The sequence below is a fragment of the Rhinatrema bivittatum genome, chromosome 2 (genome assembly GCF_901001135.1).
Source record: "Rhinatrema bivittatum chromosome 2, aRhiBiv1.1, whole genome shotgun sequence".
NCBI lineage: Eukaryota > Metazoa > Chordata > Amphibia > Gymnophiona > Rhinatrematidae > Rhinatrema > Rhinatrema bivittatum.
In genome coordinates this window covers 241,107,044-241,120,234 of record NC_042616.1, presented here as the reverse complement: position 1 = coordinate 241,120,234, position 13,191 = coordinate 241,107,044, and the positions used below count along the sequence as shown (strand labels likewise).

The 13,191-nt window shown below is 39.4% G+C and overlaps 1 protein-coding gene across 1 annotated transcript in view; it reads left to right on the top strand.

Annotated features, from left to right (window-relative positions):
* DNAJC13 (DnaJ heat shock protein family (Hsp40) member C13) overlaps positions 1–13,191 on the top strand; it is a 701,712-nt gene that overhangs the window by 271,837 nt on the left and 416,684 nt on the right. Inside the window, 2 exon segments of the mRNA XM_029587070.1 lie at positions 5,782–5,925; positions 7,721–7,735. Coding sequence (XP_029442930.1) covers positions 5,782–5,925; positions 7,721–7,735 — 159 coding nt within the window.

The following is a 13,191-nucleotide window of genomic DNA, read 5'->3' as shown; positions in this document are numbered from 1 at the left end:
GTGCTGCCTAGATCTTTTTCCTGGGTGGTAGGTTCTGTATTAGGAGCTAACATTGTATAACTACAGCATGGGTTATTTTTCCCTATATGCAACACCTTGCACTTGTCCACATTAAATTTCATCTGCCATTTGGATGCCCAATCTTCCAGTCTCGCAAGGTCCTCCTGCAATGTATCATAATCTGCTTGTGATTTAACTACTCTGAATAATTTTGTATCATCTGCAAATTTGATAACCTCACTCATATTCCTTTCCAGATCATTTATAAATATATTGAAAAGCACCAGTCCAAGAACAGATCCCTGAGGCACTCCACTGTTTACCCCTTTTCCACTTAGAAAATTGACCATTTAATCCTACTCTGTTTCCTGTCTTTTAACCAGTTTGTAATCCACGAAAGGATATCGACTCCTATCCCATGACTTTTTAGTTTTCTTAGAAGCCTCTCATAAGGGACTTTGTTAAACGCCATCTGAAAATCCAAATACACTGCATCTACCGATTTACTTTTATCCACGTTTATTAATCCCTTCAAAAAAATGAAGCAGATTTGTGAGGGAAGACTTCCCTTGGGTAAATCCGCTTTGACTGTATTCCATTAAACCAGGTCTCTCTATATGCTCTGTGAGTTTGATCTTTAGAATAGTTTCCACTATCTTTCCCAGCACTGAAGTCAGGCTCACTTGTCTATGGATTCCCGGTTCGCCACTGGAGCCCTCTTTAAATATTTGAGTTACATTGGCCACCCTCTAGTCTTCAGTTACAATGGATGATTTTAACAATAGGTTACAAATTTTAACTAATAGATCTAAAATTTCATTTTTGAATTCCTTTAGAACCATAGGATGCATACCGTCCAGTCCAGGTGATTTTGTGACTCTTTAGTTTGTCAATCTGGCCTACTTCATCTTCCAGGTTCACAGTGATTTGGTTCAGTTCGTCTGACTCATCACCCTTGAAAACCATCTCTGGAACTGGTATCTCATTAGTAAACACAGAAGCAAAGAATGAATTTAGTCTTTCTGCAATGGCCCTGTCTTCCCTAAGAGCCCCTTTAACCTTTTGGCCATTTAACGGTCCAACCAACTGCCTCATAGGTTTCTTGCTTCAGATATATTTTTAAAAGATTTTATTATGAGTTTTTGCTTCTATGGCCAACTTCATTTCAAATTCTTTCTTCGTCTGCCTTATCAGTGTTTTACACTTGACAATGCTTATGCTTTTTCCTATTTTCTTCAGATGGATCCTTCTTCCAATTTTTGAAGGATATTTTTTTGGCTAACATGCCTCTTTCACCTCACCTTTTAACCATGCTGGTAATCGTTTTGCCTTCCTTCTATCTTTCTTAATGCATGGAATACATTTGGACTGCGCCTCTAGGATTGTATTTTTAAACAGTGTCCATGCCTTTCGAACACGTTTAACCTTTGCAACTGCATCTTTCAGTTTTTTTCTAACAATTTTCCTTATTTTATCAAAGTTTCCCTTTTGAAAATTTAGTTAGAGCTGTAGATTTACTTATTGTGCCTCTTCCAGTTATTAGTTGTTGCCAAGTGGCCCCACCACCATTACCTCTCTCACCAAATCCTGCGTTCCATTAAGAATTAAATCTAAAATAGCTCCCTCTCTCACTGGTTCCTATACAAATTGCTCTATGAAGCAGTCATTTATTACATCCAGGAACTTTGTCTCTAGCATGTCCTGATGTTACATTTACCTAGTCAATATTGGGGTAATTGAAATCTACCAAAAATATCCAAATTTACTCAAAATACGACTATGTAAACACTATTGAGAAAAACGTTGTACAATAGATGTTTTCAATTTTAATGTGTGTATTTATACTAAATATGATTCATTTTCTAACCTATTAAGGACCGTCATAACACCCGTGGTCTACATGCATTTTATGCCTGTGTTCTCAGCCACATTGGGTCATCTTTAATCATTGGTCCTGAGAACCTTAAAATGGTCTTTTGCCCTTATTTTTATCTTTTCTTTGTTTTTTTCGGTATTTTATAATTATATAGTATGTGGAAAAAGTACTTCCCTTGGTGTAGCGAAGTCTCGCTGTCATATAGGTCCCAATTCCGATCCTTCTACCGCCGCGTATCAGCAATTGATTGCCTGCTTCTTCAGCGTTGTTGTTTTGCCGCACTGGGTCTAGCAGCGCCGCGCTGCCGCACAGGTCTAATTCCAGGGCCGCCGCGTTGTTCACGAAGGGTCCTGCTTTATCGCACGGGTCTATCCCCCGTTTGTTATTTACTAGCGCCGCCGCGCTACTGCATACGTCTGGTGCCGCCGCGCCGTGTACAGAAGTCCGTGTACAGAAGTCCATGTACATGTACACGGACTTCTGTACACAGCGCGGCGGCACCAGACGTATGCAGTAGCGCGGCGGCACTAGTAAATAAACGGGGGATAGACCCGTGTGATAAAGCAGGACCCTTCGCGAACAACGCGGCGGCACTGGAATTAGACCTGTGCGGCAGCGCGGCGGCGCTAGACCCAGTGCGGCAAAACAACGCTGAAGAAGCAGGCAATCAATTGCTGATACGCGGCGGTAGAAGGATCGGAATTGGGACCTATATGACAGCGAGACTTCGCTACACCAAGGGAAGTACTTTTTCCACATACTATATAATTATAAAATACTGAAAAAAACAAAGAAAAGATAAAAATAAGTGCAAAAGACCATTTTAAGGTTCTCAGGACCAATGATTAAAGATGACCCAATGTGGCTGAGAACACAGGCATAAAATGCGTGTAGAACACGGGTGTTATGACGGTCCTTAATAGGTTAGAAAATGCATCATATTTAGTATAAATACACACATTAAAATTGAAAACATCTATTGTACAACGTTTTTCTCAATAATGGTAATTGAAATCTCCCATTATTACTGCACTGCCAAATTGGTTAGCTTCCCTGATTTTCTTTTAGCATTTTATCATTTGTCTGACCATTTTGTCCAGGTGGACGGTAGTATACTCCAATCACTATACTCTTACCCAACTCACATGGGATTTCTACCCATATAGATTCTGCTGAGCATTTAGTCTCTTGTATGATCTTTATCCTGTTGGACTGTATACCCTCCCGGACATAAAGTGCCACACCCCCACCAAGTTGATACTCCCTATCATTGTGATATAATTTGTACCCTCATATAGCACTGTTCCATTGGTTATCCTCCTTCCACCAGGTCTCTGTGATGCCAATTATGTCAGTCTCATCATTTACTGCTATACACTCTAACTCTCCCATCTTCTTAGATTTCTGACATTGGCATACAGACATTTCAAAGTATGTTTTTTGTTTGTATTAACAACCTGCTTTTCAGTTGATAGGGATAATTTTGGAAATCTTTAGCTCAATGATTTTTTACATATAGGCACATGGACTATATTTGCTTTTATTGGAACTTCTCTGTTGGGATGCCCTAACTCTCCTGTTTCATTAGTATCCTTCAAGGATACCTTCCTCCAAACCATGCAGTGCTGAGTGACTGTCTGCTTTCCCCCTTGTTCTAGTTTAAAAGCTGCTGTATCTCCTTTTTAAAAGTTAGTGTCAGCAGCTTGGTTCCACTATGGTTAAGGTGGAGCCCATCCTTTCGGAAAAGTCTCCCCTCTTTTTAATTCAACTAAAAGTCTGTATATTGTGAAAGCCCACATATGCTTTTGGTCACTGAGAGGGACAGTTTTCACCAAGGGCAATCTAACTGGCTAAATTTTGAAAATTGTCCAACATGTTAGCTTAGAAAAATTTAATGCATTTGCCAGCGTAGCATGTATTTATGCATAACACACATAGTAGTAGCATATAGTAAAAATGTCATTGAAATAATTCCACAAAATTATGAGTACAGCTGATTTAGTCTTTAATAGGTAAATGTCATATAGGTACTAGAGGAGTGATTCTCAACCTTTTTTGTGTCATACCACACCTGGCACAGGGTTCATTTCATTGTGGCACACCACCACCTTCACAATCATCTTCTCTTCCCTGTCACCCCCACCTCTAGTATCATCACCTTCCATCTCCCTTTATCCCTTGCTATCATCACTGTCCCTTTCCTTATCCCCCCACTTCTGGCACCATCACCTTCTCTTCTTTTCCTTCAACCCCCTAGCATCACCATCACCTTATCCTCCCTTCTTCCCTCTTCAGCACCCTAGCATCATCACCTTTCTTTTCCTCTCCCTCCATACCCCTTGGCATCATCACCTTCTTTTCCTTTCCCCTGACATCACTTTCTTTTTCCCTTTCTCACTCCCCAGGGTTGGTGCTTCCATTAGGCAAACTAGTCAGTCGCCTAGGTTGCAAGATTTTGGAGGTGGAAAAATCCTGCTAGTTTGAGGTCTAGAGGGGTGCTGTACCAGAGCCAGTACTGTCAAAGAAGGGAGCCACTGTCATCAGTAGTTAAGTTGGGGGTGGGGGGGAGGGATGAATAACCAAAGGTTTGCTTCGGGTGCCAAATATGCTTTCACCAGCCCTGCTGTCCCCCATACCCTGGCATCATCACTGTCTCTCTCCCTCCACCCTTCTGGCATTATCATCACCACCTTCCTAATCCTTCCACCCATGTGGCATCTCCATCACTTCTTCTTCCCTCTCCCTTCACCCTTCTGTCATCACCTTGTCTTCCTTTTCTTCTGGCATCACCTTATTCCTTCACTCTCCCTCTACCCCCTGGCAGCATCCCTGCTTTTTCTTCTTTCTCACTCCACTCCCAGCAACATCTTCACCTTCTCCTTCCTCTTCCCTGGCATCATTACAATCTTCTCTCTCCCCCAACCCCTCCCTTCATCCCCTGAAATCATCACCACTTTCTCTTCCCTTCACACTCTCTCCACCCTTCTGGCATCATCACCACCTTCTCTTCCCTCTCCCTTGACATCTTCACCTTATTCCCCTCTCTCTCTCTCTTCACTCCTGGCATCATTGCCTTCTCCTGCCACCCCCTGGAATCATCCCACTTTGTCTCCCTTTCCTTCCACCCCTCTGGCACCATCATCATCTTAATCTTCTCTTTTTCCTGGCATTATCACCTTCTTCCATTCCCTCTCTTTCAACACCTATGGTATATCATCACTTTCCTTGTCCTGCCAACCAGCCCCTCTAGCTCTTATCTTCCCTCTTTCCTACCCCTTGCCATCATTACCTTCCCTTCCCTCTTCCCAACACCCAATGCCACTTTCATCTTTCCCTTGAGCCACACCCCTTTGCACATTTAGTTGTTCCACACCCCCCCCACCCCCCCTCCCCGAGCCAGCACAATTCTGAGTGAGCAGCACTTAGCATCTGCTGCTGCATCCTCCTCTGCTGGCTTGCCTGTGCAATAGTAACAGCATAGGATGCCAGCATGTCTTGCAAGAGAGAGTTAGAGAAGCAGCAGTAGATAGGCACTGCTCTCCAACGGTGTCTGATGGTAGGCGGGCATCCTGCAGGCCAGGAAGGGAGAAAAACAGAAGTCTGCTGGCACCTCGTCTTTTCAGACCAGGCTCTTCTCGTGGCACACCTGCAGGTCAGTCATGGCACACTGGTGTACCGTGGCATACTGGTTGGGGAAATACTATATTAGAGGATGTCTTTAATTCTGGGGCTATTAGCTTATGATTTATATTTTTCAAATTTTATACAGTCATTTATTTCAGAAACCTTTCATGCAGAAGCTAAGCATTACCTGGAGTATTTTTTAAAACTAGAATTACACAATAGCAGTCTCTTACAAACAACAGTGTTCTTATTATATTTTTATATATGTTGTAATTCCACAGGATCAGTATGGAAAATTTAATAAGGTACCAGAGTGGCAGAGGCTTGCTGGGAAAGCTGCTAAAGAAGTGGAAAAATTTACCAAGGAAAAAATTGATCTGGTTTTGTTGCATTGGAGAGACAGAATGGGAATTGCTCAAAAAGAGGTAAAAACATTTTAAAAATGTATTTTTTTAACAGTGTTTGTAATTACCTACTTTATCAAGCTTGGCAGACTCAGTCCCCAGTTTTTGTTTATTGATCGTGTTAGCAAAGGGCATATTCAGACATAACCCATTCAGATCAACTGATCTAAGTATGCAAATCTGTTTAGCTTTTAATGTTATGATAATATGACCTTTTTGTGGCATTTGATGATTGGCTGCTGTCCTACCTCTCCTCGTCCCCAAGATATCTGTTTGAGTTCTGCTTGTAGGGGACTTACATGTTATGCTTCTGCATTGTAACAGAAATTCCAAAGAGTTTCTGTTGTGTCTGGAATTGATCTGGTGTGTGTTGTAAGTTTAGTGATCTTTTAGTTTCGAGTTGTATAAAGCAGATTATTTTCACCATCTGGCTTTTGCACTGATAAATCTTCCAAGAATCTGTGATAATGTGGCAGTATTAGGCAAAATAGATAATTCACCTTGATGTTATAAGCAAAATAATCTTTTTACTCTTTCATTCTAAAGGAGGTGACTGTAATTTTTTATTTAAAGTTCCTCCTGATTACTCACTATCAACTTTATAAATCAGAGTAAATTGTGATTCTGCTGTGCTGATCCTTTCCTGAACCCATGCAGGTATCGCACATGTAAAACATGAATAACTAATAGCTTTTCCAACTTAGTTTCCCCATTTTAAATCTAAGATGATATAGGTCCTTCTTTACTGATCCTTATCTGAATTTCATGGAGTCATCACACTGAAATATTTGAAGAAAGAATATAGTTAAATTACTGAAGGGAATCGCAGGAAGGAGATTTTTCATAAACCGGACGTGTGGCTATATTTCAAAGAAAAGCATGCCAATATAACCATAAAACATAGTAGAGCAAAGAAATTAATAAACTTTTATGTACCGCTTGTAAAGCATGTTAACCAAGCGGGAATACATTAACAAAAGAAGATAAAGATAAACCAGACAAGGAGAATATAATAAAACTAAATTAAAATCAGTCGATCAAAAAACAAGCATAAAGGTTGAGAATAGTAGATGTAATATAGCCAAGAAAGAAGAAAGTTGACCTTTTTAAATAAGCTTGTTACAGTTTTAGAATGTTGATTACTTGATTTATTGATTGCTTTAAAACTTTTGATTACATGTTTTAATTTCTATATATGGAGGCAATTTATAGTGATGCGTGATTAATTTTGAAGGAAGGCTGATCACTGAAATATGTGGCATATTTGAAATTCATACAAATATGCATGTATTTTAGCTTATACTAGTAATTTTTGCATCTGTAGTCACATTATTTTGGCCTCTTATGTTAGCAGTAGGAATGTATGAAGCTCCATAGAGGAGAGAAGTCTCTGGAAAGGATGTAGAATGCCAAATGTAAAAAGAGACCAATGATGAGATTGAAGCCAGGAGAGAGCAGAGGTTTCAGTGTCAGGTGAGGATTAGAGGCATGAAAAGCTCAGTGATCCACTATGCAAAGTGCAATAGAAGGGTTGTGGACAATAGGAATCAAATATGAAGAAATCAGTTTCAGTGTAGACAGACTGTGATCGTGTTTCATCTTAAAATAAGAGTAAAGCCAGCTCATTGGAGGTCAGATGTGATCAAGGAAAAAGGAACCTTATTGGAGGATAATGCTCTGCTCACAGAATTTACATCTTGTGCTCCTAGCATAAAAATTGAAATTATTTTCCTGAAAGTACATTGCTTGCTGTCTTATGTTTGCTTTCTTTTAAAAGATATTCCTTTTTCTTTTTCTGCTTGCTATTCGCAATCAGGACAGAAACAATATGGTGAGTCTTTATCTCTATTTGTGTTGCATTGCTTACTATGTAGTGTTTTGTTTACTATTCGCTGGCTGTGGTTGCGGATTTTGTTGATTATATGAAAAAGATATTTCAAAGGTTAATTGAATATTGTGATTTCAGCAGCTGTAATGGTGGCAGTCGTCATTCAAAATAGCACCTATACTGGTCATAATTAGGGTTTTTTTTTTTTTTTTTACAGTAACTACTGAAAAGTAATCAAACAAATACTCAGATTATTTTCTAGGGGTAAAAGTGTAAGATTACAGATTACAACTTTTCCTCATTTTTCCAGCAGCATTTTGACTCCATATCTTTTCTTTTGTAATACAAACAGAAGCAATACAATAGTTCTGACTATTCAAAGAGAGCTGTCACCTTCTGTTCCTATGGGGAAAATTTTTTGAAAAACGTTTCAGTGTTAATCTTGGAACTAGCTGCATTTACACATCATCAATGTTTAAGCATATTTGCTGATAAACTGATCAATAACTTGTAACTGATCTATTTTATAAGCAGCTAATCATTGTGTTAATTGAGAATAGTATTAACAATCCTGACCATCATGGTGATCATTTCTAGCATCATCAGTCCTAGTAATGTTATATTGTACTGCTTCAGCACAAGTAAGTACACAAAAGAGTGATGATTGTCACCACTTTAAAGCTGAGTAAATGTTTCATTGATATTGTAGATCATCTTTCTATTAACTGCATGTGATCTAAATATGTGCATGCAATACAAAATGACCTAATCTACATAAAATGGTATCTGCAGTTTTTGATGAGATTTTGAAAAGTGCTTCTCTGATCAGGAATATGATTATTTTCAAGTGCCAGCTGAAAAGTAGAAACGATGTTTCAGAGGGAAGTCACTTTAAATTTGGCTAGGTACTTGTGGGGATACTGAGAGAGGAAGTAATTTTACAGTACTAAATCAATGCAAACTTTCAAGATATAGACACAGTCTTGAGTGTAAGAACTATCTTGTCATGCATAAAGTGATGATACCTGCAAAATAAGAGTTAAAAGGTAGATTTTAAAAGGGCCACGCATGCGCCCATAAACATGCGTATAAGAACACAAGAACATGCCATACTGGGTCAGACCAAGGGTCCATCAAGCCCAGCATCCTGTTACCAACTGGCCATAAGAACCTGGCAAGTACCTAAAAAGTAAGTCTAATCCATGTTACCATTGCTAGTAATAGCAGTGGCTATTTTCTAAGTCAACTTAATAGCAGGTATTGGACTTCTCCTCCAAGAACCTATCCAATCCTTTTTTAAACACAGCTATACTAACTGCACTAACCACATCCTCTGACAACAAATTCCAGAGTTTAATTGTGCGTTGAGTAAGAAAGAACTTTCTCCGATTAGTTTTAAATGTGCCCCATGCTAACTTCATGGAGTGCCCCTTAGTCTTTCTACTATCCGAAAGAGTAAATAACAGATTCACATCTACCCGTTCTAGACCTCTCATGATTTTAAACACCTCTATCATATCCCCCCTCAGCCGTCTCTTCTCCAAGCTGAAAAGTCCTAACCTCTTTAGTCTTTCCTCATAGGGGAGCTGTTCCATTCCCCTTATCATTTTGGTAGCCCTTCTCTGTACCTTCTCCATCGCAATTATATCTTTTTTTAGATGTGGCGACCAGAATTGTACACAGTATTCAAGGTGCGGTCTCACCATGGAGCGATACAGAGGCATTATGACATTTTCCGTTTTATTCTCCATTTCCTTTCTAATAATTCCCAACATTGTTTGCTTTTTTGACTGCCACAGCACACTGAACTGATGATTTCAATGTATTATCCACTATGACGCCTAGATCTCTTTCTTGGGTTGTAGCACCTAATATGGAATCTAGCATTGTGTAACTATAGCATGGGTTATTTTTCCCTAGATGCATCACCTTGCACTTACCCACATTAAATTTCATCTGCCATTTGGATGCCCAATTTTCCAGTCTCACAAGGTCTTCCTGCAATTTATCACAATCTGCTTGTGATTTAACTACTCTGAACAATTTTGTATCATCTGCAAATTTGATTACCTCACTCGTCGTATTTCTTTCTAGATCATTTATAAATATATTGAAAAGTAAGGGTCCCAATACAGATCCCTGAGGCACTCCACTGCCCACACCCTTCCACTGAGAAAATTGTCCATTTAATCCTACTCTGTTTCCTGTCTTTTAGCCAGTTTGCAATCCACGAAAGGACATCGCCACCTATCCCATGAAGTTTTACTTTTCCTAGAAGTCTCTCATGAGGAACTTTGTCAAACGCCTTCTGAAAATCCAAGTATACTATATCTACCGGTTCACCTTTATCCACATGTTTATTAACTCCTTCAAAAAAGTGAAGCAGATTTGTGAGGCAAGACATGCCTTGGGAAAAGCCATGCTGACTTTGTTCAATTAAACCATGTCTTTCTATATGTTCTGTGATTTTGATGTTTAGAACACTTTCCACTATTTTTCCTGGCACTGAAGTCAGGATAACTGGTCTGTAGTTTCCTGGATCGCCCCTGGAGCCCTTTTTAAATATTGGGGTTACATTAGCTAACCTCCAGTCTTCAGGTACAATGGATGATTTTAATGATAGGTTACAAATTTTTACTAATAGGTCTGAGATTTCATTTTTTAGTTCCTTCAGAACTCTGGGGTGTATTCCATCCAGTCCAGGTGATTTACTACTCTTCAGTTTGTCAATCAGGCCTACCACATCTTCTGGGTTCACCGTGATTTGATTCAGTCCATCTGAATCATTACCCATGAAAACCTTCTTCAGTACGGGTACCTCCCCAACATCCTCTACAGTAAACACCGAAGCAAAGAAATCATTTAATCTTTCCGCGATGGCCTTATCTTCTCTAAGTGCCCCTTTAACCCCTCGATCATCTAACGGTCCAACTGACTCCCTCACAGGCTTTCTGCTTCAGATATATTTTAAAAAATTTTTACTGTGAGTCTTTGCCTCTACGGCCAACTTCTTTTCAAATTTTCTCTTAGCCTGTCTTATCAATGTCTTACATTTAACTTGCCAACGTTTATGCATTATCCTATTTTCTTCTACATTTTAATTCACCCATCTTACTTCTTAGACTTCTGGCATTAGCATACAAACATTTCAAAGTTTGTTTTTTGTTTGTATTTTCATTCTGCTTTTTAATTGATAGGGATAACTTTGAATTTTTTTAGCTCAGGTGAGTTTTTAGTTACAGGCACTTGGACTACTTTTCTAATTATTGGAACCTCACTGTCAGGATGCCCTAATTCTAATGCATCATTAGTATCCTTTGAAGATACCTCTCTCCGAACCATGCGCTGCTGAGCGACTGTCTGCTTTCCCCTTTTTTCTAGGTTAAAAGCTGCTCTATCTCGCTGCACACAAAAAATACTTGCTATTTTATAACCTATGTGTGTAGGTTATAAAATACTCTTCACGTACTCATGTCTGCGGCTGTACACACATCTTACGTGCGCCACTTTGCTATAGCTCCCTGTTAAGCGCAGTAGTCCGGGGAACATCCGGGATGGGGAGGGGGAGAGAGCACCTTTTTATAGGGTTTAGTCTGATACTCTATATATGGACCTTTGTAACCGGGCAATTTAATTCTGGGTGAGTTATTGGGAGGTGGGTTGGGTTAGGGGAGTATTACACATTCAGAGGTATCCATTGTAAAATTGACATCAATAAAGAATTGCTGACCTTATAAGTGATGAAAATTCTAAAAAAGGGAATTGATTTGCACACTGCAGTCTCTGCTAGCTGCATTGTACAAATTAACTACTTTTCATCACTTATAAGGTCTAAAATTCTTTATTGATATCAATTTTATAATGGATACCTCTGAATATGTCTGTAACAACACTCTCCTAATCCCAACCCACCTCCAGAAAAATCACCCTGAATCAAAGTGCCCCCTTACAATGTTCCGTATGTAGAGTATCAGACTGAGCCCTATAAAGAGGTTCTCTTAAATTTGGAGTTAGGTGCATCAGTGCTGGCCTCGTCTCTGCAACGCCCATGCCCTGCCCCTTTTCCACCTACTTTTTCTGGGCGTGCGTACCTCAATGTACGTGTACCCTTCCTGGCTATTTAAAATTCGTGCATGGCTTAAAAAATACAATTTGCATAATTTGAGTTTTTTAGTAGACATTTGAAACTAGCAATTTAGATAAAAATGGATTTAATTTCCAAAGGCTCCTGTTTCAATAAATAGTTATTGAAATCTCTTGTTCATCTTAAATTAGTTATCGTCTACAAATATTTCTATTACTTGCATGTTATATTCCTCTACTTGACTTCTGTTCTTCTTACTCCCCATTCACAGTGTTCAAAGTTCTTTTTGGTGCTTTTTTCCTTCAAAAAATTGCTTATGTATTCATCTATGAACACTTTCCTGAGCTATTTAACTTAGAACAACCAAATTTTCAGGTTAGCTATATCTATAGAAAAGCTAGAAATTGAAACTTAAAAAAAAAAAGTATAGATCTAGTGCAAAATTTAAAAATATAACTTTTTCCTATTCAACACATGGATATAGCCCAAAACTGAAAAAATAAAATTGGAGAATTAGCCTTTGCATCCACAAGTTTCTCAACTCACTCAACATCAGTGGACTTCTTCCTTGTAATTGAATTCATAATATTGGTATTCTTCTTTATTGATACCAATTAGCTTTTTTTCATAAAAGCTCTTATATAATCTCACTTTAGTTCTAGACCTGGACTTTGTCATTGGGGCAAGGCTGACCCGAGGAAGGTATAGGCCCAGGACAATTTAACAAAGAGGTAGGCGATCTATGATAGCCGTCAGGAAAACAAAAAAGAATAGATGCCTCAATCTTTTCCAATGTTTATTAAAATAGAGACGTGTTCGTATTTTAATAAACATTGGAAAAGATTGAGGCATCTATTCTTTTTTGTTTTCCTAGGACAATTTAATCCAAGCAGACCCAACATAACCCCCTCCCCTGATATATTGGTGTGTATCTGGGAGGGGGAGGGGAGGGTGGCATTGTACCTTCTGAATTGATGCAGAAATCTCTCTGCAGGGTCACTGCATTTCCTGCCCCACCAGTACTCTTGAGGAACAGGAGAAAATTATTGGGGGGGGGGGGGGGGGGCAGGGAATTTCAGAGGGCTTCTCTCCTCAAAACTCAGATTGGGCCTAGCCCCCTCGAACCATCCTGCCCATGGATGGTGGTGGGACTGTATGTGAACAAACTTATTTTTACAATCATAGTGGGGTGTTTTTTTTTTTTGTTTTTAAGGAAAACATGTGTTCCTGAACATACCCAGATCAGTCCAGACCAGTGGGTTGTGTATCCCTACCAGCAGGTGGAGTCAGAGATCAAAACTTTGGGCACTGCTATATATGAGCGTGCCACCTGTAGTCCCTCAGTATTCCTCTGACTCCAGCAGCTGGTAGAGAT